The following is a 26,033-nucleotide window of genomic DNA, read 5'->3' on the forward strand; positions in this document are numbered from 1 at the left end:
CCATGGCTGTTTCTGTAGCTTGAACAGAGTGGGTTATTAAAGTTTTGAATGTTAGCTGGGCACTTACAAGAAGTTTTACCTTTTCCCATAGAACAAATCACATTAAAAGAATTACATTAGGCAAATTGTGGACCTTCACCCAAAGGCACAAAATCAATTTAAAAAGATTTGCAGTGCCTTTGAAATAAAAGCTAAATTCATTATTTTTTACATAACACTTCCAGTAAGTTAGCCCATAAGTGATGGATAAAGGAAGAAAACCACTATATTCTTGGCCTGATAGTCACAAAGTAGGCTTAGACATTGCTTATTTATATAGTATTAGTATAGATCTCTAAATAATAATAAAAATGGCAGCTATATTTGCACAGTGATACATTTCTTATTTGCAGAGGACGGAGTATATTTTTGAAATGTATTTCACAAAATCTGTAGAAGTGGAAGTGCAGGTTATATGTTTTAGAAGCTTAAAGACAGGCATATTCACGCTATTGCTTTTTAAAATCAAAACAATATTTTCTTTTTTTTTTTTGGAATAAAATACATAGCAAAAAAGTAGTTGGAGCCTACACTAAAGAAAAAAAGATTTTCATAAGTAGTTACATTCTTAAGGTCAAAGGTATAATTTACAATTATTTAATCTCTGAATTTCTAACGACCCTGACTATGAAGTTACACAAGTCTCATTGAGAAACAAAAGAAAAAAATCTGTAAAATAGGTGCAGTAACAAGTTTTGGCCTCAAGAGGGTGATATATCACCATTTCTAAAAGTTTTCCAATTTGAAGGTAAAAAAACACTCCTTTTTACTAAAATAGAACGTATGCTGTTTGCTTCTGGGTAACTACTGAATATATTGACCTCTGCTAAATCCTTGACATGAATTAAGATATAATGGTCATGATTTCCCCTCAAAATCAGAAAGTTTAATTCAACATCTCCTATTGAATAAGGCTAATTGATGCGAAGAGGTTAAGTCTGTCACCTCACAAGAGATATTTAAATTATTTGACCTGTGACCTTGTTTTGCAGTAAGATTTCTGTGTTTAAGAACTAAAAGAGGGAAAGTAGAGATTGCCACTATTCTCCAAATATGACAAGAGCAAGAAGAGATTAAGATTTGTCACCTTTTTCTTTATTATTATTCCTCCAGTTCCCCAATTTAGTTTCCTGTTATGTGCTCGGTTTTTGTTCACCTGCAGTCTCCGAAGAAATCCTGTCACTATTACTTCCCTTTCAAATAGTTTCTTTTTCCAGTGATCTCTAGTGGGCAGTCCTTTACACCTTCTTTAAACCATAATTCTGAGTTACTTTTATTTTTCACCAAAATTTGGAAATGTTTACAGAACAAAATTAAAAAGATTCTCTGTGGGAGAAGTGAGAGATTTGCACTGCAATGAACAGATGAAGTTGACCTTAGTTAGTACTTATCTGAGCTAGTTTTATACCAGCTAGTATAGTTCAGTTTTTGCTCATAGTGTCGCAGTTTTACATTTTAAATGACCCTATGTGTCTTTAGTGTTGTACAGCTCAGTAAGGAAACACTCATGAAGTCAAATGCTGGCATCAGCAACAAAAATAAATATTACATTTTTGTGACTTCAATGTCTACACTATCTATTACTATAAATTCATTTGCTCATTGGTTCTCCCTTGTTTAACCTGCACTGTACATTTTCCAAACATTGTCCAAAGTAAACCAGAAGCAAACCTAGTCCCCATTCTGGTAACCTTATTTAACCTACTTGAAATCAGGGTTCAAAATAAGTCTCTACTAGCAACAAGGGAATATTCAGATAAGATGCCAGTTTGATTTGCCAAGGATAGCTCAGCAGTTTGTAAGGATTATCATCTGTACTCCAAAGCCTAAAGCAAGGATGAAATAAAAAACAATTATTTTTTTTGCCTTTCTCGTTGCTTTCAAGATGACTTTCAAAAACCTGTGTAAGCCTACAGACAGTCTGAAATAAGCCTCTGAAAGACTATTTCCTGTCTGTATTTGCAACATGTTCACTCTGATGTCTGATGATGACAACTATAATTTAAGAGTCACCATGCTTTAATGTTTCACTCCTGATCCTAACATACTGGAAAGGATGGAGGAATGAAAACCAATTGCTGTCGAAACACATAAGGATAAACAAGAAGAAAAGGATATGAACATATTTTGAAGAGTTATGCAATAATCTTACATAAGTGGACTTGATCTTTCCTCTCAGGTTAATCCTCTTTAGACCCTTGAACATTTCTCCTGCTCTGACTCATCTCCAGCATGTACACATTTTAAGGCAATGATGCATTAACAACAGTAGATAGACTGGAATCTAATTTAGTTGGAAGTTAGTAGCAATGTATTATTTAAATAATTAAATATTTAGACCAGACCATGGCGACTTCTGTATACTGTATCTTTGTGGAATATCCTGTACTTCCTCACAGAGGATACATAAAACATCAGTCTGTTGGAGCCTAAGTATATTATGTAACAGAGCAGCTAGACTTTAAACCATTGGGAAAGGCACATCTCTATGAAAATATAAAGTGATGAAGAGTCTTTCTCACCCCTCTGTATACACTGTATTTAAGGGAATACTAGAGAATGCAAATTTCAGTTCAACAGTTTTCTTTTTGGTAATGACGGCACTTCAAGGAGTACTAAAATCAGTACAATGACTAATTAACAGGGTTGTTCAGAAGCTATCTCAAACTCTTATTGAGAAAAAAAAAAAAAAAAAAAAAAAAAAAAAGCCCTCTGTCCAGTACCTGCTCCCTGTAAAACAGCATTTATAGAGGATTCAGTGCTGAACATCACAAGAGGATTCCTCTTAAATCACCATACATACCCAAAAGTAATTTCCCAATACCAATTTGACTCATGCCATCACTGGAAGCTTGAACCTATGTTAATGGTTCCTGAATGCGATTCTCTGCCTCTGAGAGAGAACTGTAAGCACTGAGTAATCCCAGACAATAATGGATGTCTCAGCACTGATAGAAAGGAGTTGATCCTAAGGTCATCTTAGAGTCAATACTGACTAGTTCTTCAAGACATTCCTGTGTCCCTTTTAAATCTACAGTCTCTAGAGGCTTTCCAGAGAGGTCAGACTTACCCACTGCTCACCTTCCAGCCTGTCCTTTGCTACAGAGAGAGCAGAAAGTCCACCTCATGCAGTCTGTGTTCTCCCTCTCCATCAGCCCAGAAGGCTGAATAAAAAGAGGTCTGACCAGCAGGTCAAGGGAGGGGATTGTCTCCTTCTACTCTACCCTCATGAGGCCATGCCTGGAGTAGTGCGTCCAGGTTTGGGGCATCCAGCACAAGAAGGATGTGGACCTGTTAGAGCAAGTCCAGAGGAGGGCTGAGAGAGCTGGGGATGTTCAGCCTGGAGAAGAAAAGGCTCCAGGGAGACCTCATTGCAGCCTTTCAGTACTAAAAGGGGTCTTAAAAAAAAAAAAAAAAAAAAAAAAGATGGAGAAATGGAGAAGGACTCTTTACTTGGGCAGAGAGCATAGATTTAGATTAGACATTTGGAGGAAATCCTTCACTCAGAGGCACTGGAGCCTCTGTGAGGCACTGGAACAGGTTGCCCAGGGAATTTGTGGAAGCCCCATCCCTCGAGGTGTTCAAGGCCAGGCTGGATGGAGCCTTGGCCAACCTGATCTCATGGGTGGCATCCCTGCCTGTGGCAGGGGGCTTGGAGTTAGATGATCTTTAAGCTTCCAACCTGAGCCATTGTGATTCTATTTTTCTATGATCTTCAGCTCTGCAGCACACTTTCCTCTTAGCAGAGATCCAAAGGGTAAGAAATAATCCTTGACCTAATTCTAGAAAGTTTCCAGTTCACAAATAAACAATGTGGACAGCTCTGGTGCAGGCTTGTGACTATGACAGAGATGATTAAGACATGACTCAGAGTTGTGAAATCAATGGTCACTTAAAGCTAATCTATAAAAATGCATAGAAGAGGAGGGCTCACAGAATCGTGTACACAAAAACAGCTGTTCCTTGTTTCATCTAAGCTCTCATCCCTGAGCTGAGACGTGGTTTCCAACTGTGTACAGAACAAGAAAGATCAGGAGGCCTTTTGGAGCAAAAGGTTTCACATCAGATATGAGCCACAGTTGATGTGGACGTATCACTTACAACCAGTTCTAAATACCAGTAAAGACATACCCTTAAATCACTGGTACTAAAATTATTTGTGAGCAGATTTTTTCTAGATTTTTTTTTATTTTTAATTTGGCATGACTTGCTAAATTATGTAAAAAATCCCTGATCTGAAACTGCTTACTGCCAAATTATTCTGAGGTCTTTACACTGGGAATTCAAACAGTTTAGAACAAACATATGCTTCACAATAGATGTGTTTCATTAAGGAAGCATAATTCCTGCAGTTGGTTTTAGATGTACAGTTACAAATTCAGAATTTGCACAGCTTGCAGAGAAGTTGCTGTTTTCACAAAGATTCCTGGTGACAAACTCGCTCAGACTATTTGTTTTAAAGCAAGTGCCAAAGAAAAGCGAATGTACTTGTAGGAACTGTTTAAGACTCAAGCAAAGTGTTAGGAACCAAATGTTTTGGAGAAATAGAGGCTTCACTGTATTTCGGTATAATTTGTCTGAGTAAAAGTGAGAGCTCCATATGCATTACTGCTTAATAGTTTAACCTGCATGAAAACTGAGGGATGGGCTTTCAAAGCAGGGGAGTATCATTGGACTTAAAGCAGCAAAACACGGTTCTTGACTCTCATTGCAGAACATGGTATGACATCCACTCAGTTACACTGCACAAAGCAGCAAGACTGCTGAGAAAACTGCAGAGTTACCAAGGTATTTCTGGATCTGATATCAATTTTATTTTTTGGTTTTGATTGTAAATTGTTCATCAACAAAGAGCAGTATGTCAACATAAATGGTATAAAACGGTATAGTAAGTTTTAGAGATGAAAAAATTTTGACAATCGCTTTATCTATTAGGAAAAATACGCATTTCATTAATTCTAAAGGGCTCAGCATTAAAGCACTAGTATGTGATTTGTTGAAAGAAAGAGGGCTGAAGAGAGCACTGAAGACAACATAAGTGTTGACTTGAAAAATCCTTTACCTGATAATCTGAAAGAAACAAGTCCTGCCCCCTACTCATTATCTTTGCTTTTTCCACCTGTTCTGCCATTACTGGTTTCTGTTAGGTTTTTCCTGTATTACCAAGCCCCATCAACATTATGAGTTCCCAACTGTTTTTCAGCCACCTTAGCCCCACAGCCCAAACTTCATTTGTCCTCTGTGCATGCTCATTACTATAAAATGACAATTACATTACATAAAATGAAAATTATCTTCCAAATTCAGTTCTCCAAATATTTTCCAACCATCTCTCTGCTGTCCAAATGGACTCCCAGCTGTAACTCCACTACGTAATTTGTTTTACCAAGCCTATAAAACATTTGCATAAACCAACAGTTTAGCCATCTTTTGTGACTACCTTCTGAAAATGCAAATCTTTCCCACCCAAATACAGAAGCTATTTGTTACATTAACAAGTTAAGCTCTGATATTACTCTTCTTTGCAGGCTGCAAAACTCACTGATCCTCAGTTTGTCCTAGACAGGAAAATTAATCCCATTTCTCCAGTAACTCACAGAAAGGGACTTTAATCTCTACTCCACTGAGAGATCTTGGGTTTGGAGGGGATAAATGGTTGCACAAGGGTGACGGTGCCCTGATTTGGCCCTGGAAGGCAGCAAAGGTTTTATCTGACTTGATGTAGGATCCCTGGGGCATTCTTTAACCCACAGGAGAAAAACATGTCAAGCAGACGGGTAACCAGTGCCAAGGCTGGCTGGGCTCCCCAGGCAAAATACAGAGCTACCAGAGTTGAGGGCAAATTCATGAAACGTGCTGAGCTAAAAAGATGGGATTGACAGATATCAAATTGCCACTTTCAGGAGAAATTCGTATATTCATCTGCCTCTTACAGAAAAGGAGCCTACAACAAAACAAGCAGCAAGTCTGTATATGAGGAAAATTTGGCGATTTGCTCCTACAATAAGCCTTGAGGCCTGAAAAGCAAACATAGCTTCATTTAAATGCGCTATCTTGCAAATGGTTACCTTTCCACCCTTTATAATAATGTTCTCAAAAATCAAATAGAATGGGACTATCAGTGACCACAGATTACAGAACAAGGATGTCAGTACAGTCATTCTAGTATTGCTTTCTAGAGGAGGAGATAAAGCTGGCTGAATGAGTTTTTTTATTGCTGTTATTAATTTTTTGGTGAGATGATTTAAAATCCATTATCACTGGATCAGCCCAAGATCACCTTATCCTTCCAATTTTTCAGTTGGCACATAAAAATTAAAAAAATCAATTATTAGTATGATTTTAAGGAAAACAGATTTCTTACAGAACTTAAACCTTAAAACCTTCTGAAACTGATACTATGGAGTCCTAATTTTGAAAAGCGACAACTGGGCATCACAGAATCACAGAACAGCTGAGGCTGGCAGGGACCGCTGGAGGCCACCTGGTCCAGCCCCCTGCTTGGGCAGGGCCATCCAGAGCACAGGACCACATCCAGGTGGCTTTTGGAGATCTCCAAGGAGGAGAATACACAGCCTCTCTGGGCAGCCTGTGCCAGTGCTCTGTCATCTACACAATAACAAGGTGCTTCCTGGTGTTCAGACAGAGAATCCCTTGTGTTCCAGTTTGTGTGTCTCATGTCCTAGCACCGGCCATCACTGAAAAGAGCCTGGGTCCCTCTTCTTTGCACCCTCCCAGTATTTCACAGAATCACAGAATCACACAGAATTTCTAGGTTGGAAGAGACCTCAAGATCATCGAGTCCAACCTCTGACCTAACAATAACAGTCCCCACTAAACCATATCCCTAAGCTCTACATCTAAACGTCTTTTAAAGACTTCCAGGGATGGTGACTCCACCACTTCCCTGGGCAGCCTGTTCCAATGTCTAACAACCCTTTTGGTAAAGAAGTTCTTCCTAAAAGAAAGAACTTTCCTAAAAGAAAGAACTTCTTTTATTGTACAAATTTTAGGAAATTTGTACACATTGATGAGACCCTCTCTGAGCCTCCTCTTCTCCAGCCAGGCTGAACAGTCCCATCTTCTTCCTGCAAAGAGCTCTATTGATTTTACCCTGGAAGAGTGATGTTGTCGTATTTTTTCCCTTTCCAGTCAGTATATCAGAAACCATAGACTTGAATCTGCATTCTACAATTTATTTGGGGCAGCTACTAAAAGCTCATTTATGTTCTTTTTCAGAGTAGAACTATACTTTAACAATAAAAAGAACAATCAGAATTTTGCATCACTCATTCTCACATTTATCTCCAAAAAGTAACTTCTGAAATGCACACAGAACTGTCACAGAAATTGTTATGTACCACAGAATGGAGATACCCAGTGCTAAATAAATAAGAAGCATATGCTAAAGAATTAGCTGCAGTGGAAGACAAGATACGGCAAGGATAGGTAGTATTTATCACAAAGAGGTAGTATTTATCACAAAGTAAGACAGCGTTCCTTCCAATTCAACTGCAAATGGGCCAGTCAAGCATGATCCTGTTTGGGGCTAGACAGAAAGGTTAACAGTATGCCAGTACTTGTGCAAGGGATCTGCATAATTTGGGAGTATAAAAAAACACATTTTATCAATTTCCTCACATGACTATACTCCATGTAACTGAGACAATGAATGTCTTCCAATAAATACTTAAGCGTATGTTCAACAAATTGCTTACCATCAAGATATTTCTGGATTTATATTAATTCTAAATTTTTCCCATCAGTTTAAAATATTGAGGCTTCTTTGTTCGCTCTATTACCTAGCTAAAATATGACTCTCAGAAGCAACTGCCAGCCTGAAAATCACTACACTGTTGTTCTCCCAAAAGGAAAGGTTGAGTTATTTTAGTTTTGTTTTACAATCTCAATAAATAAAATATAGTAGGCTAGACATTTGTAACAACGTAACTGGATTGCAAATATGCATGAGCATGTTTCTTCTCTCCTTAATTAAGTTCTCATTTCAGACCTGACTTCTTTAGCACAAAACCATCACTAACAAAAGAAGAATTTAATTATTGCTAAGATGTGTATTCATGCAATTAGGAAATTCCTTTTTGGGGCTGGAGAACTTGTTACACAACCGAATTAATGTAAACGCCAAATGATGACAATTAAAAAGCAATGGCACACTTTTCCTGTTCTGCGTAGGGAATTATGAAACAGGAGATCTGCCAAAACAAAGGACTCAGCTGTGACACAGGCATGATATTTTTTTAGGAAGATTTTGTTTACAATACTTAATAACATCAAATAAGGGAGGAATTTTCTATTTTTCTATTAATTATGTCCAATTAAACTTGTTCAGTAAGGCATCATAGTTTTACCAAGGCAGGAATTACCTCAGTAAGAATTCTTGTATTGAAAAAATGATTCTTTATTAGTACTATAAGCAGAAGACCTAATTGCTAGAAACAATGAAAAAACTCAGGTAAATAAGTAGCTTGGGAAAACCTTGTATTTCTTTAAAATCTCTATTAATATCTATTTTTTTTGCAAAACATTTCAAAACTTTTCTCTTGATAATTTTTATTCACAGTTCAGGAGGTACATTTTCAAGGCATTTACTGTAACTAAAACAGACCTTTCTGCATGAAATAAATATGAAACTTTTTTGTATGCTGCTTTTAAGCAAGTGAATTGCTGAGCTCTCTCTTTTCCTAACAGTGCTCTTTGCACCTGGTCTTCTTTACATTTACTGTCCTCCTTCTACTCTGAGCCCCTTCCTATAACATACTTGGTAAGATTATTTTCAAACTCCATGATCATTGTTTCTCAAACAGGAGAACACACTTCTCTGGGATACAAGAATTTTAGAAAAAGCAGGGTCAGCAGTAGCAAAGTTCTCCAAGAACAAGAGAGGCAGCTGTAATCACTGTCTGGAAGGGCTGACTGTCCAGAAAGCATCTGACTACCTATAATCATTGCCAGGAGCCCAGAGGAGGAGGAGAGGATGACAGATGAGGTGAGGAGAGGAGACAGATGAGCTCAAAAACAGAGAATAACCTTTTCATAAAGTTTGAGGAAAGTAAACATGATGATTTGGGAGGGCAATGAAAAAAACAAACAAACAAAAAAACCTTCTCTGCCACCTGCTTCTTGCCAAAAGGATGCTAGCTGCCTCTAGTGGAGGGAGTTGGTCCCTAGACACTCAGCAACTCTAGTCCTTAAACAGGCTCATGTGGCATCAAATGAAACAGCATCTTAACACATTTACAAGCAGCTTTGATGGGATTTTTGCTTGCACAGAATGAAGGGCTCTGTACCCACAAGCTTCACCTGGACTAATTTTCAACACTGAACAAACTTAAGCATAGAAACAACTTGTACTTACGGAGGTGGTTCCTATTTTCCTTTATCTCTTACAGAGCTTAATAACAAAGAGGACAACGCAGACAACAGATTTAGCACTTAGATGCCGAGATCACCCTTTAATGCATTTTGTGAATTTTAAAGGCTTTTGGATTCTACCAGAGATGGAGGTTTCTTTTCTGACAGCCATTTTAGAAAACTCTATTGAAGATGGACATGAAATATTCTGAAGAGGAGAGTTCTCCTCTACAATAGAAAGGAAGACAAATGCATTAGAAAACTGAAAAAAGTATTATGAATGTAAACTAATAACTTTATTATTGAGGTTGTTGGGTCATTATTTGATCATTCATTCAAACTCAGCTCCCTCTGTAAAGTTTACACTTTTTTTCTCTAGAAGAGCTCTCATAGTGTTAACTAATGCAACCTTTGTCCTTTCTGAAGAAGAGTTAGTTTTGAAGTGATTGCTAGTAGCTAAGAAAATCCTATCTTATCTGAAGTTAAATTGGATGTATATTGCCACTATTGCAGTAGCACTAGTGGCACTAGTAAATTGCCATTATTTAGGAAGGTTTACTTACGGAAGAAAAAAAAATTAATAGATTTTATGCTTAGTTCCACCAACACTGGAAGGGCTATCACTTCAAGGGAAGAGAACTGGTGAAAATGCAGTGTGGTTATTATACATGACGTGACAGGATTCAAGAAAATTATTCCCGTATTCTTGGACTAAAGCAATTCTTTTTTAAAAGACAATAGGCAGGCAATATGAAGTATCACTTCATCCAGACGCAACAAAAATTCCTTATTTTCCAATGCTTACCTGTCATTTCATCCAAAAATAACTTATTACATACCTGATCTTGGCAAAGCTCTACTCTCTTTGTTTTGCCAAATTTACAGGCACTGATGTAAGTAATAATGTAGGCAAATTCTGTATAATTAAGGTTAACTACAGTTTATCATAATAACAGTGATCACTGCTGTTGTCTACTTCTAGGAGTCACTAGATGAGACTATTTTCAATGTTAAAAAAAAACAAGAAAGCAACTTCTCCCTTGCCCCCAGCTCCATCTCCAAATATAGCCTTATCACGCAGACAGCAGAAAAACACAGGATTACTGCCTTACCTCAATTTTTTCCCATATGGTTTCATAATTCTCTTGATGTTGTATATCTTGCATGAGTTGATGAATTAAAGCTGATTTATTTGAGGCGGAAGTCTCATTCTCAGTGGGATGAGTGACAGCAGTCCTTTCTGACTTTTCTTCAATGTATTTTTTAATGCAAGATACAGGCATAGAAAGATCTTCATCAGAGAGAATATCACTGAGAGGTCCAGATTCAATACTGTCACCCAAGGAGGATACTATATCACTTGAAGAGCTTGGTGAAATTCTACCTGTTTTTTTGTGCTTTTTTACCTGGTATGTTGGATACATTTCTGAATCTGAGTTCATTTCTGACAGCTCCCAGTCATCAATGTTTTGAATGGTTTCTCTTCTGGGCTTTTGGGGCAGCAGCTTTGTCAAATTTTCTAGTTTTAAAGCCAATACTTCAGTCTGTTTGAGATGTGAAGGAAGTGCTAAATATTCATCAGATCCATACCAGACCTCACCATCTTTACTGTTTGTATGACTATAACTTGGTGATGAGCAGAAACTTTTATTTTTCTTTCTCCTCAGTAAAAGAGGTGATGAGTTGATAAGTTCTGAACCAGCTGAGGAAGCACTCTTTTGGCTATGTGTTGGTGAACTAAAAGGCTCAGTTTTACCTTGTGATTGCCTGCTTGGGTCTCTCTGGTTACAAGAATCTGATGATGCAGAAGTAGAATCTGTTTCTGTCCCCTCAAGAGACTGAGAGTTATGAGAAGCAATCCCATTTTGTAGAGAAGAACGTCCCCTTTTTTTGACTTGTATTGGTGGAGCTGTTTTACACATATGTCCAGATGTTCTGCCAGCTTTCACTTTCTCTGAAGCATCATGAGACTTCTTGTGCTTTGATTTTTCTTTACAGGTGTAGTAAGCAGGTTTCCCTAGACTTACAGGACTGTCCTTAAAGTGCTTATTTATTGTGTACTCAAGATTTCTATCACCTATTTTATTTAAGCAATCATATGACTGACTAACTGCAGATGGACTGTTAGTGTAGGGTGACTGTAAAGCTAGGCAAAGCTTGGACCTATCTGGTGGATCTAACAATGAGGGTGTACTTCTACTCATTTCATTCTTTACTATCTGAGAGATTTGCCTTTTAAAATCATTGGTTTCCATATAATCCTTAAACACATCATCTTTCAGAAATAGACCTCTTTTTGGCAATGTAGGCTGTGTAGGGGAATCTTCATTATAGTTAAAGCAGTCTCTTATGGACCTTTTAGGAGTTGAGTTTTCACAGTGAGGATGTTTGATTTTTTCACCAGTGAGCTGAGGAAGATTGCATTCTGGTTTCTTTGATGTGGAAACTGTTTTGCTGTCAGTTGATGAGACACCATCTTCAGAGCAAGGGCCTTTAGGAACAGAGGAATTTGCAGGAGGACATGATAGTGAAAGCTCTTGGGGTGCTTTCCTCTCTTTGCTTTCATCTTCATCTTCTGCCAAAAGAGATAAATGGGTTTCTTTCTCATTTAATGCCTCATTACACTGGGGAGCAATGGCATCAGTTGCTACTGCAAGTAAACCCACACTTCTGATAAGTCCTGGAAAGTCCTTATCCATCTCGCTGTAGTTCCAGGATTCAAACGATTTTGCTTTACCTTGGCTGGAGGTCATATCATCCAGAGCACCAAGCAAATCCTCACTTGGACTGTAGTCAGATAGTTCAAATGCAGTAATACCACAATCCAGTGACAAGTAGTTTTGAGAACATTTGATAGTTAGCTGTCCAGAATCATCAACTTCAGTTAAAGAGTCAAGACGATCCTGAAATAGACAAAGAAATAGTACCATTTAGAAATTTTATTTTCATATATAACACACACAAGGTAATGAACTATCAACTTCTGTGTTTCACTACCTAACAGCTAGAAAAGCAGTCATCACTGAACTGCCAATAAACTGAAAGCAGACTTAAAAACAAAAAAGCCAACATTAGCTCAGGTGGTTACAATGACTATTTAAAAATATAATAAAAGGCAGAAACTCATGTTTTAGTATTCTAACTTTAGGTGCCTAAATCAGTATGCTGGTCTGTATTCCCAAGTTTGGTCTTCATAACAAATATTTTTCAAGCAAACTCTTGCCTAAAGAAGATGTAATTACCCCACAATCTCACGATAAACCACTGGGACTATGGTCTGAACAAGAACAGTCTTAAAAAAGAAGGCTATTTTTTGCCGTCTTCTACAAACATGTAAAATTTGAGCCCTGTACTCTGTCCACCCCATTTATATTAGTTAAAGTAAACATGCAAAAAATTCCTCTAGTTAAAAATATTATTTATAGAAGAGAGATTAGAAAAATATTTATCAACCTAAACCTTGGACTTTGAAAAATATCTTTTATTTAGCATATTCTAACCAAATGTAGAACCTATGCCACAAACAGTAGTACCAGTAGTCCAGAATTAAAAGGAGAAGTTTCTATAAAACTGTCAATTTTGTATTTTGGAGCTGCATTTATTAAGGAACATAATGAATAAAAAATTATCAGTATTACAGCTGCTTTTTTCCTCTAATCTCAAGAAAAGATTAGAAACTGTAAAGCCATATGTAAATCAAAACCCTTTCCAAGGCCCTAGGGGCCTTCATTTCTCCTGAGTAATGAGCTCCATTCCCTCATCTCTTAAAACAGTGTTTATTAACATTAATAAAATTTACAATCAGATGCATTAAACCATCTTGCTCGGTCATTTCCTAGGCAGCCTCTTAAATGGGTACTTCAGAGGAGCGTTATTTAACACCAGTATTAACATTATTTTTATTTCAGGAAAATAATATATTTAATTATTTACACAACTACCAATAGGAATGCCTTACTTCAAAAAATCTGCCTGTTCACACATAGTGATATTGTAAAATTCTGTAAATACTTTAAAATACCATTTAAAAAAAAAAAAAAAAGCTGTAAAACTCTTTGGGTTGTATTTCCAACACCTTCTTGTATTCTTGTATTTATATTTAAACCAGCACAATTCTGCATTTTTTGACTCTTTCAAATAAGCTAAATTGATTTGTAAGGTTGTTTCTACTCTGAATTTACCATCTGTTAGAGAACATTAGGATTCATCGTATATTATATTATATATTAAGCTTATACTGGTCCTTTCCATATTTCCTCTCTTTATCAGTTGTGGAATAAAGCTCACAGGTTAGGTTAAGCTAGACAGAACTCAGGCTGCACAGACCTAGTTTTTCTTTCCTTCTTATCTACCTTTGGGTAAGTCCTAAAGGAGAAAAACATCCTTCAAAATATTAACTCTGAAGTTCTTATTTTAAAAGTTATTTAAGTATATCCACCATGGCTGGCTGCCTCACTGGTTCCTATTCTATTTCCTCCAAGCCACGAAACCTTGCGTGCCTCTTCCTGCAGCACCCAATTCTGTATGGCACTGCTGAGATAGCCAAAAGCACACTTACTATCTGCCCAGCTAATTACTTGGGTTCCTAAGCAAGACAGTACAGCCTGTGCTACATACTTCAACACTTTGGTAGCTGCTTTACAAGTATTATCCCTGTCGATTACGTTGAAGCTAGCTTGTGCCCATTTGTGCTTGTCACAGCTACAGTGTAAACAAAGCCCCAGCAGGACTGCCGCCCGCCCGGATGACTGGCTACGGGCTCCATGAACCGAGGGAGCAGTGAATACCAACTAGATGTGATTGTCTTAGTGAGCACGAAAGAAACCTTGGCAAGTCACTTCCATGGAACTCCTCGGTTAATGTTGGCAGTCAGAGCCACGCTGAAGACAGCTGACTTACGGAGCGAGCCAAACATTTTGTGAAATGGCAGGTTTGTGGACTACAGAAAAGCATAACATTTGCTCTACTGGATTGGATCACATTTCCATCTAGCCCAGTATCCTGTGTCTGCAGCAGTTCCAGACATTTTCTGCTGAGCTGAGAGATATGGGTGTGCCTATATGACCCTTCCACGTATCTACCTGCACCCCAGCTGCTGCCAATGAGTAGTTGTAGTGGGTTTACGTGGCAAGGTTTTGGTAGCAGGGAGCCATAGGGGTGGTTTCTGTGAGAAAGATCTAGAAGCTGCCCCATGTTTGGGAAGGGCCCCATTGTTTTCCAGATCCGAGCCAATAAGCGATGTTGTTTTTCGCCTCTGTGAGAGCATATTTAAGACAGGGAAAAAACGCTGCGCCACACAGCAGCCGGGAGAGTGAGAGGAGCGAGGAACAGCCTTGCGCCAAGGTCAGTGTAGAAGGAGGGGGAGAGGTGCTCCAGGCGCCGGAGCAGAAGTCCCCTGCGGCCTGTGGTGAGGACCATGGTGAAGCAGGATGTCCCCCTGCAGCCCATGGAGTACCACGGTGGAGCAGGGTTCCATGCTGCAGCCCGTGGAGGAGACCACGGTGGAGCAGGTGGCCCTGCACCGATGGAGGCTGCCGCCTGTGGAAGACCCCTGCCGGAGCAGATTCTGGGCCGGACCTGTAGCCCGTGGAGAGGAGCCCACGCAGGAGCAGGTGATCTGGCAGGAGCTGCTGCCCGTAGGGGAGCCAGGTTGGAGCAGTTTTCTCCTGAGGGATGGACCCCGTGGTACAGACCCATATCTGGAGCAGTTCTGAAAGAGCTGCTGCCTGTGGGAAGCCCACGCCGGATCAGTTCATCAAGGACTGCATCCCGTGGGTGGGACCCCACAGCACAGGGGATGAGAGTGACCGAGAAGGAGCGGCAGAGAAGAAGTGCTGTAGACTGACCATAACCCCCATTCCCCATTCCCCTGCGCCGCTCGGGGGGAGGAGGTGGAAGAGGGTGGATGGGGGGAAGGTGCTTTTGTTTTTTTTTTTCTTTGTTTTCTCACTTCTCTCGCTTGTTAGTTGTAGGCAATAAATCTTACTATCTCCTTATGCCGAGTCTGTTTTGCCCGTTACAATAATTATTGCGTGATTTTCTCGTCCTTATCTCAATCCTTGAGTCCTTTTCACATATTTTCTCCCCATTCCTCTTTGAGGAGGGGGAGTGAGAGAGCGGCTGTGGTGGAGCTCGGCTGCCCACTCGAGCGGAACCACGACAGTCTTTTTTGGCGCCCAACGTGGGGCTCGAGGAATTTGAGATAAGGATGATAGTTAGTAGAAGTAACGGGCAAAAATATGTGCAGGATGATTGTTAGGAATGTACAAGTTGTGAAGAATTTAAGAAAGCAGTAACTGTGATATGTTAGTGTGGTGAAGGGACGAGGGGTGGTGTGTGTGTGTAAAATGTCCACCTTGTCGGTGCTGTGATGATGTTATGTTTACTTTGGTGTGGTGAATTCTTTTTCTTTTTGATGTAAGTGAAGTTTGTGAAGGTTGTTGTGATAATTGTAAAGTAAGAGTATGTTGTGAGTAGTCTTAAATATGCTTTTAACAGAGGCGAGGGGTGGAATGTAGTGGGTTTACGTGGCAAGGTTTTGGTAGCAGGGAGCCATAGGGGTGGTTTCTGTGAGAAAGATCTAGAAGCTGCCCCATGTTTGGGAAGGGCCCCATTGTTTTCCAGATCCGAGCCAATAAGCGATGTTGTTTTTCGCCTCTGTGAGAGCATATTTAAGACAGGGAAAAAACGCTGCGCCACACAGCAGCCGGGAGAGTGAGAGGAGCGAGGAACAGCCTTGCGCCAAGGTCAGTGTAGAAGGAGGGGGAGAGGTGCTCCAGGCGCCGGAGCAGAAGTCCCCTGCGGCCTGTGGTGAGGACCATGGTGAAGCAGGATGTCCCCCTGCAGCCCATGGAGTACCACGGTGGAGCAGGGTTCCATGCTGCAGCCCGTGGAGGAGACCACGGTGGAGCAGGTGGCCCTGCACCGATGGAGGCTGCCGCCTGTGGAAGACCCCTGCCGGAGCAGATTCTGGGCCGGACCTGTAGCCCGTGGAGAGGAGCCCACGCAGGAGCAGGTGATCTGGCAGGAGCTGCTGCCCGTAGGGGAGCCAGGTTGGAGCAGTTTTCTCCTGAGGGATGGACCCCGTGGTACAGACCCATATCTGGAGCAGTTCTGAAAGAGCTGCTGCCTGTGGGAAGCCCACGCCGGATCAGTTCATCAAGGACTGCATCCCGTGGGTGGGACCCCACAGCACAGGGGATGAGAGTGACCGAGAAGGAGCGGCAGAGAAGAAGTGCTGTAGACTGACCATAACCCCCATTCCCCATTCCCCTGCGCCGCTCGGGGGGAGGAGGTGGAAGAGGGTGGATGGGGGGAAGGTGCTTTTGTTTTTTTTTTTCTTTGTTTTCTCACTTCTCTCGCTTGTTAGTTGTAGGCAATAAATCTTACTATCTCCTTATGCCGAGTCTGTTTTGCCCGTTACAATAATTATTGCGTGATTTTCTCGTCCTTATCTCAATCCTTGAGTCCTTTTCACATATTTTCTCCCCATTCCTCTTTGAGGAGGGGGAGTGAGAGAGCGGCTGTGGTGGAGCTCGGCTGCCCACTCGAGCGGAACCACGACAGTAGTATAAGGATTTTCTTTTCCAGAGGATATCATTTTCTTATCTTTTCTTAGTTTTTACATTTATTTTTGAGCACATCTACACTTTCCATCTCTAAGTGTCCTAAGGTAGTAAATTCCAAAATAAAAGTCTTCGCTTTGTGTGAAAATATACTTCTATTAACTACAAACCTGGAAACTTCCAGGTCTTCTAGGAGAAAAAATAAGCTTTCATTCCCTGTTCATATTCCCCAAGAACTGAAAAGTAGGAAAATGTTTTTGTAAGGAAGTGTTGTTTGTATGGGCAAAGGTTTCTAGTTTTGCTCAAGCAGTTTCACTATCCACATATGCCTGAAAATGCCTAATAGATATGCTACTTGTATCGTGAGGCAATTGGTCCTACAACGTAGTCCTAGCTGGGGAAGGATACAGGGGAAACACAATAAATAAATAAATAATGGAGGTAAATGACAGCAGATACAATTTTCTCTACATTATCTTGTATTTATATATTTCAGTCAAAGAAAGCCACTACTATTATACCTGATGAAAAGCTTGAATGAATACCAGCAGGTTAAAACCTACAGAGCAGTTTTTGTGAACCTATACAAGCATTAGAATAGAAACTTCATATTAATATTGTGCCCCTGCTATTGCTAACCATTAATTTTACTACATATTTTTTATGCCTTAGTTGGGAGTAATTAAAGAATTGTGATAGGATGTATTGTCTTTTTTATTACCATATAAGTCTATCTGGCAACATTTTTTTCCCCCAATGAAAAATAATCCAACCTTCACAAGTCAGTCCTCCCCTTTTTGGGAGGGATGCTTTTTATAGCAGGTATAATCAGATCCATATGGGACATTCTCTCTTTTTTTTTTTTTTTTTTTTTTTTTTTTGGTATCTGGATCATGGACCATGCTCATGCCATAAAATAATGACTGCACCCTAATTCACCACTCCAGATGTTCCAACAAGCATGGATTTCCTTCAGACTTGCCAGAGAAGGTTTACGAACAACAGCAAAGCAGAAACTGAATCTGAAGCACCAGGTATGTATACATCAGGAAGAGGGGGTGCGGAAGGTGGGCCTGGGCATATCTAAGTATTGATTTCAGGACCACCCACTCTGGTGTAGCAAAAGCATATATAAAACTCATCAGGGAGTAGAAAGATATGTATGTTCTCTTTAAACTTGGGAGATCTGAAATGAAAGACATCTTTAGGGGACTTATGACTACCTCTGTAACACAGGTCACAGAATCTGACTGCACTGATCTAGATGTCTCTTTCTGTAAATGCTTTTAATCCTAACAGAAGCATTTTATCCTAATCTTAGGACTTTCAGTGAATGAAAAATCCTCTAAATGCTGAGGTATTTTCTGTTAACCACTAATTATCCCCACTATTAAAAATGTGCATCTTCTTTCACTTTTAAAAATTGGGCCAGCAGTGTTCCTCTAATTAAACTAATTCAGTAATAATGTGTTCAAAGAAAAACGTACTTTAGCTAAATGAATCCAGACTTGGAAACCATTTACATGTGTGTGGATTCAACATTCCATTAGAGGGAAAAAAGCATGATGCATGCATAATTGTTTCAGGCAAAATGTATGATTGTTTAGAAACATATTGCAGAACAACCACTCAAACAAATAAAAGTCCATGTCCTCAGCTTTAAAGCAGTATTGACCCCGCCTGACAAGTTTTGGAAAACATTGTACAAGTCTCTGTATGTAAGAAGGGAAACGCCCAAGCTTTTCATTAAAGAATTCATTGCATGTAAAAACTGGGTTTTAAATTGGATGTGAACCTTCAATTCAGGAGTGAACAGACCATGGACTTTGGACAAGATGCCCCTCTGTAAACGTTTTCATTCCTTTATGAAAAATATTTCAACCAGGAGATAACACTGTTTGCCATTAACATAATATTTCCGAAAGCGGCCTTATACAGGTACTTCCTTTAACTTGGTTCAGTGAGAACAGACATCAACTGAAGATAGTGAAGACATGCTCTTACAAAATTAGTACCAAATACCTAGATGTCAAGTCAGCCATCCTTAAAATTGTCATCCTAGCAGTTTTAAATGCACAACAGGGACAAGCTGCTTCAAATACAGATGAAATTCTCAAAAATGCTGAATTTAGTTACTGTACCTCCTTCGTCTCCTCAGAAAATGCTTGCAGAATATCAGTCTGCCTGGTGTAGTTTCCATTGGCGTCTTGTAGCCCCTGAAGGATGCGCTCTCTCAGAACCAGAACAGAAACACGTAGCTGGTGCCAGAGTAGTTGCACTGTATGGATATCGACTATCACGTTGACAGAATAAGAGAGAAGCTTCAGGGAAAACTCAGTCTCTAGTAGAGCATGAATTTGTTCAACGTGATCAGATATATCTTCACAAATATCCTGTAATAGAAAAATAAAGTAGGTATTAAGCTACAGGCATAGTCCTTCCCTGGATCAGCTCTACTTGTCAACCACCTTTATTAAATGCAAAATAGCTTATTTCAGAGAGGAAAGGTAATGCAATTAATACACCCAGCATTCCCTCTTTTTTTTTTCTTTTTTTTTTTTCTTTTTTTTTTTTTTATGACAATGCTACAGCAACTGAACCAGCAGCTGTCCTGTTTGACTCAGTAAGCACGGCATACAGAGTACGGGAGGATGGCACAACAAGACCACATGAATCAGAAGCAGAAAAAGAACACTGTAAAGTGACATCCTAGAAGACAAGCAAGAGGAGTGAAAGTGGTAAGATTGCCACAACCAGCCTCTCTCTCCCTTTTGTTTTTTTTCACTCCTCCAGTTAAAATGTAAAGAATTTGATCTGTGCCTCCATCAACGAAATTATTTTGGACAGAATTTCCCTTTAAAACCAGCCTCCATAGCCAAGTAGGGCAAAAGTCTGGAATGGACTCAATGGGGATAAGCTATTTCTGATAGCTGCAATGAGAGCTCACTAACTTTTGCATAGACTTGTTCTGGAGTCAGAACTGAGCAGAAGAAATTGGCAGAGGAGGTGAAAGGCAGAGAGGACAGAAGCTGTGAACAGTTGTGTCGAGAAAGCAGAAAAGAAAATTTAAGTTACAAGGTTATAAAATAAAGATTTGGATGGGACTGTATCCTCCAAATTTAACAGTTAAGGTCCCAGATTTCCAAACTGTGCTGCATACAGTGTAAAATCTTTACAGTCACAGTCTGCTCTTAATTGTGAAAGGATAAATTCAACTAGTACAAGACTTTAAAGAACATTTAGGTAGACACTCCTGAGTGACCAACACTATAACAATTCAGTTGGAAAGCTGTGTAAAAAGCATGCTATAAGCAAGTAAGGAAACAATTAAAATAGTAAAAAACATAGTACAAGAGACCAGTAAAAGATAGCATATACATACATAACACCAATAATAATTAAGAATAAGTGATATCATTTTGATCCATTTCAAATTTGTTTTCCATCAAAACAATACTATCAAAAAATTACAATAAAAGTTTGTGTTTCTGATGATACTCATCATTTTGTACAGCATGAGACTAACAAGATATTCAGTGAAACCAATTCCTTCTAAGTTAATAATACAGTACAGTAATTTTTATCAGCTCAGATCTGACATCTTCAGTCTGAAAGTAAAGCCAAATTATTGAACGTGCAGTTGTTTGTACGTAAATTAAACTAAAACCAAATTTGAAGTTAGTATTAAGAAATAAATTTAATACAACAAATTGGAGATTATTAGCCCCAAAGAAACTATTATGTTTGAGTAATATGAGCATTTTAATATCAGCATTTAACTCATTTTAATAAAGCCCTGACAGTTACATCAAGTCTCTTGCAGGAGTAGCTCCCAGAAATGCCAGAGGAGAGCCCAGAAACACTGGAGTTTCAATGAGCAGAGTTAAAACTCTGCTCATTTAGGGGTGCCTTGAGAAGGAGCCATTATCTCCTTCCTCAGTCACGACCAAGTGGTCATAACAACCAGCTGCTGTATTTTGAATACCAGCTGCTGTATTTGCAAGTACAAAGTGCACAGCTTCACCCGGCAATGCTCAGGGCTCCAAGTGCTTACAGCTTCAAATAGTCACACACCACCAGGTAGGCAAATTGACTTGAGAGTTACCAGATCAGTGCACTAAACCTATTCTACAAACACACAGACACAGCTAAAACTCTCAGTAAAACCTTCTCCAAACTTTCTAAAAGATTATTATACATTTATTGAACCACAACTGTAACATTACTGGAAAATACAGCTCCATTACTATGTTGTTTCAAATATTTTAAAGAACATTGTAAGCAATTTAGTTTGACTGAATTTGCATTCAATTCCCTAATGATGTTCATGTCTTTTCCTTCTGGTCATAAAGCAGTTTAATTTCCAGTTTCAGTGACAGGACGCTGCACAATAGCTAAGTTTATAAATTAGACTCAATTTGTATAAATGTATTTCATATATCTTCAGCTGGACTACTCATGTGGTTATGCCAACCTGCAAAATAAGTTGTCATTATCTTCTAGCTTCTAAAGCTCATAGCCATGTGCTGAATTCAACTTCCAGCAGGATTCTCAAAGAGTTTTAACATGGAGGTCCTCTAACAAGGAGCAAGTATCTCCTGCCAATTGTCAAATAATGTACAAAAAATATTGACTAATGAATCTAGGTAATACTGTGAATCAAGAGTTCAGTGCCATGCTTCGAACTAGTTTTCCCAAGAGTTGCTGTTACTGTAGCTTCAACAGCATCTCAAGTTTCAGAAGCAGACAAACTTCCCACAGCAACACAGAAAAAGTTGTCCCAAAATGGAAATGCCAACACCACTGAAGGCGTGAAAGAAGCATAAATTCAAGGGCATATTCTGTTAATTTTTACACAGCTTATTATAAATTGCACATTTGCCTCAACAATCAAACTCCAAAGTACTTTACAGCCCACTAAGAGCATTACAGCAGCCAAATCCTTTATGTACTAACAAGATAATTAACCTGTCATGACAGGTTCAGTAACACGGAGAACCTAAGGCTGGAGTCGTTGATATCCAAGTAGAGGTCACGTACTCTGGCAGAAGTCTATAATGCAGAGCATGATCTTAAAATGTAAGACTACCATCTCAGTCACAGTGAAACAAAGTGCCAGCTCTTTAAAGGATTTAGGACGCTATTTTCATTATATCATATAATTATATTATATTATATATAATATTATATTATATTGTGCATTATATCCCTGCACAACTTTTCTAAACCCATTTGAGCTCCATTTTGCAACTTTTCCCTCCCAGCCCTGGAATTAGCACAGTACTGAACTTCTGTCACTGTAGCCTTGTCTTTACTTTCATGGGAGAATATAAAGGACATTTTCCTTTCCTGACAAATACATTGACATGACATGTTTTCTACCTTGTGTTTGTTGTGTTTTTTTTTTTCTTTTCTTTCTATTAGATGAAAATCTGATCGAACAAGTCAGGAAGTTTGACTTAATTTGCAGCAGGGCCAGGCATCAATTTAAAGGGATTTAACTCCCCTATTAATAGCTCCAGATACTCAATGTCCAGAAGTCCTGGACAAATATCTACAATGCATGCGCAAGTCAAATATGTCCAGGTCACATTGCCCATTTTGTATTTGCTGTGCAGACCACCTGCACACACGCTCCAAGTCTGAAGACTAGCAAGAACTGCCTGGATTGACCGCACGCTTACAGATGGGTAGCATCAATACAACAGTCTTACTGAACACATTAACCCCTTGTGTGACAGCTACTGGTAGACCTGCAGCCCCTGCACACACAGTACTTGGCCATATACTTGGCCAGACTATTAGGCATTTCTGGAATAGAATCTCAGGAGCCATAATTTCCAGTTCCCACATCACACCACATTTTTTTTGTGAGTGACCCTTCAGTTTCAGATGAATCTGTGGCCATTTTCACATGAACTGGATTTCATTTCACTGGAGACCGGGTTCTTGGATAAAATGGATGAAAACTGGGTCTGGAACTCCATCTTGCACAAGATCTGGAAAATTAGTCTCCTGTTGCTATCCCCCTTTCCGTGTTTTGTAACTGTCATATAATGACGGAAGGTGAAGGCTGAACAAAGGACAGAGGAATAGTTATATAAGGCTCACATCAGCCCTTTGTCAATAGAAAATGATTATGAAAAATGATGACTTCTGCCATACTGCTACTGCTACTTAGTCCTTACTGCTTACTGCTACTTAGTCCTTAGCAGAAAAGTATTAGTAAGTCTGCAGCTTATTTACGTGCCTTTTCTTTATACTTGCCTGGCAAAAAATAGCATATTGCACAGAAACAATCTCAAATCTAGTTGGTAATACCTAGTACACTTTCTTACTACTGTATGTGGTATTTAGATTTGCATGTAATTCAGAAAAATGTAATCTAGCACAGCTATGAATTGAATATTTTTCTTTAACAGTGAATGTAGTTTAAATACTGAATGGAAATGTCACCAGTAATTCCACTAAGAGCAGAAGTAAGTCATTTGCTTTCAAGAGAATTCAAGGGCAGTGTCTTTCCTGTTAAAACTGCAGGAGGAAAGATGTTTTCAGACTTTATTCAAGCCTTGTGTTCAACAGTGGCACTTTTGAAAAGTAGAGATGCTCATGGCAGGAATTTTTTTAAGATGAGTAAGAAGCCAGTGCAACTTACTAAAACTGTGGGGGAAAAACAATGCTTCAGAGAAATTCTGACTGTGATAAAGAAAAATCTTGCAACAGATGGTAAACTTGAAAATAAAAATTAAAGGTTATTAGAAGTCCTTTGTCTCAAACAACTGGTATACAACTATTACAGACCACGCTGCTCATTCGTTGCCAAGGGACATCCTTTTCAGATACTGTTAGTTCAGTTTTGCAGTGATGGTGTTCTGCTACAATTTTTTGCACAGCAAAAGGTGCTTCATCCCCTCCACACCTAACACCCAGTTAGCTGCACAAGTCTGTATCAGACTGAATGCAACGGTGGCCTCATACTGTCACGGACACTCACCTGTACATAAGCGATAATGTACCTGTTTTAAGTCCCTGATTTGATTGAGGCTCAAAATTAAGACCTGGTACAATGTGGCCTTATTGTCCTCATTCTTTCTAACTCCTTGTAGGTGATTTAGCATTTAAAATAATAATAATAATAATTGTCATGTGTCCTTATTACACTTTGTATTTACAAACAAAGAAGAGCAGTTTCATAAGACACTACTGAAATGCTGTAAAGACTGCCAGTGGCTATTACCAGAAGTGGTAGATAGATAAAATAAACCATATACTTCTAAGTAAAAAAAGTTTTATCTGCTAGCATCTCTCTCTAAATACACATAGCTCTACATCAAGTGCAGTGATACATAGCCTACAAATAAAAGCATAGAAATTCTTATCTATTTTATCAATAGGTAGTTTTATTTTAAGAGCTGTTATAGCCTGAATTTTAGAAATCACTATTTCCAAAAGGACTTTTTGCAATCATTGATCTCAAACATCCACTCAGTATTTTTATTTCTGCACTACATCAGAGTGGTGTTACAGTAAAAGTTTTGTCATCCTTCGTGAACTATCCTGTAGCATGGACTGTGGAATTTCTTATGCTACAGGGGCTGCATCCATTTGGCTGCCAACTGCCCACTTCACTCAGTCTTCCAGACAGCTGATCATGGAACTTGCAGCTGTTGAATCCATCAGCTAGCTCATAGCTCTCCACGTCAACTAAAATAGCCTCAACTGCAAACATTGCAGTAGACAAAGAAAAAGTGCATAAACAAACCCTCCAGAGTTGATGAAAGCTAAGCTTTGATGTTAACTGGGAAAAAAAAATTCTCTGCTCTTCAAGAAATTTTGTTACAACACACATGAAACTACAGAAAGATGAAAGATTACAAATATGTTGCTTTAGAGTTAATATCAGCAACAGAGAACCTATGCACACAATTTCTTCCCTTTGATCTCACAGTAAGACCTCAGTAGAAAAAACAGATTGCCATTCAGTCTTACAACTACTGTACATACAGAACAAAAATTATGATTTAAGAAAATGTCTATTCACTTGGTCTTTCCTTTTAAGTTCATTTTAATTCCTCGAAAGACAATTTCTGATCAGAATGTACAAATGTTTTCCTTCAGAAAAAAAAATAAATCTGCCAAAGAATTTTTACATTTCTTTTTTTAATGTACTTGCAAATTATGAATTAAACTCACTCTGCAGGATTTTATATGCATATATAAAGAACACAAAAGAGTTTTCATGGCTAAACAAATAGAATTTATAGCTTTCAGTGAGTTATTTTTCCTTTAAAATATACTCTTTTCACAACAAGAAAGTTTTTTTCATGTCTACCTGCTTATACGTCCAAGTGGTTTTCTAATAAGTATAAAATTGTTTTCTTCTAATTTGCTTTATTATTGAAACCTTAAGAGCAAACATGATTTGGACTTTTTTGCAGATGTTTTTAAGTATATGATTAAATCAAAGGAAATAGCCATGCATGACAAATCCAGAGTTTGACCAAGCAAAAACAACTGCCACTCTAGACCCACTGCAAGTTCTAAGCCAGATAGTTGAAGTTCTTAAGCATGGTAGCTGGTGTCACTGCAGCATTCAGGGGCTAGGGGAAATGAATACAATTTACTGGGTGAAGAATGCAAGAGCTACCAGGGGGCTCCAAGATCACTAGATCATTGACCGTGCCTCTGGCAGCTTGAAAACATAGTGGTCCTCAAAGTAAGTTTCTTCACTCTCATAATTTATCTACTACTGAAAGTAACTTTCTCTGGTGTGTCTTTTATTTTTTTTTTTTTTCTGACATTATTCCCTTTCCCATTTGTCTTTTACTTTACTGTCATAATAAGTGAGAGACAATTTCATCATTTCAAAATTCCAGTAAGTAGTATACTTTTAGCAAAAGTACCTTTTGCTAAAATTCTCAAACTTGTTGAAATATGGCAAAGCTAATAGTTTGGAAGATGTCTTTTCATTGCAGAAAAATCTTGTGCCTCCTCCTCCCCCTCCCCCCTTAAAGAGCTCTGTTTTTAAACTGATTTCTTCAACATAAATTATCAGGT

General features: G+C 38.8%; 1 protein-coding gene across 4 annotated transcripts in view; it reads right to left on the minus strand.

Moving 5' to 3' along the window:
- AKAP6 (A-kinase anchoring protein 6) overlaps positions 1-26,033 on the minus strand; it is a gene marked incomplete at its 5' end in the record, with an annotated part of 224,730 nt that overhangs the window by 169,473 nt on the left and 29,224 nt on the right. For 3 of the 4 annotated variants that reach the window (XM_084287751.1, XM_084287749.1, XM_084287750.1), the window contains 2 exons: positions 10,524-12,314; positions 19,118-19,369. In XM_084287751.1, the coding sequence (XP_084143877.1) occupies positions 10,524-12,314; positions 19,118-19,369 (2,043 nt within the window). The remainder of the gene's footprint in view (positions 1-10,523; positions 12,315-19,117; positions 19,370-26,033) is intronic. The other variant, XM_084287752.1, reaches the window with a different exon arrangement.

This window comes from Netta rufina (assembly GCF_964035555.1).
Source record: "Netta rufina genome assembly, chromosome: 5".
Lineage (NCBI taxonomy): Eukaryota > Metazoa > Chordata > Aves > Anseriformes > Anatidae > Netta > Netta rufina.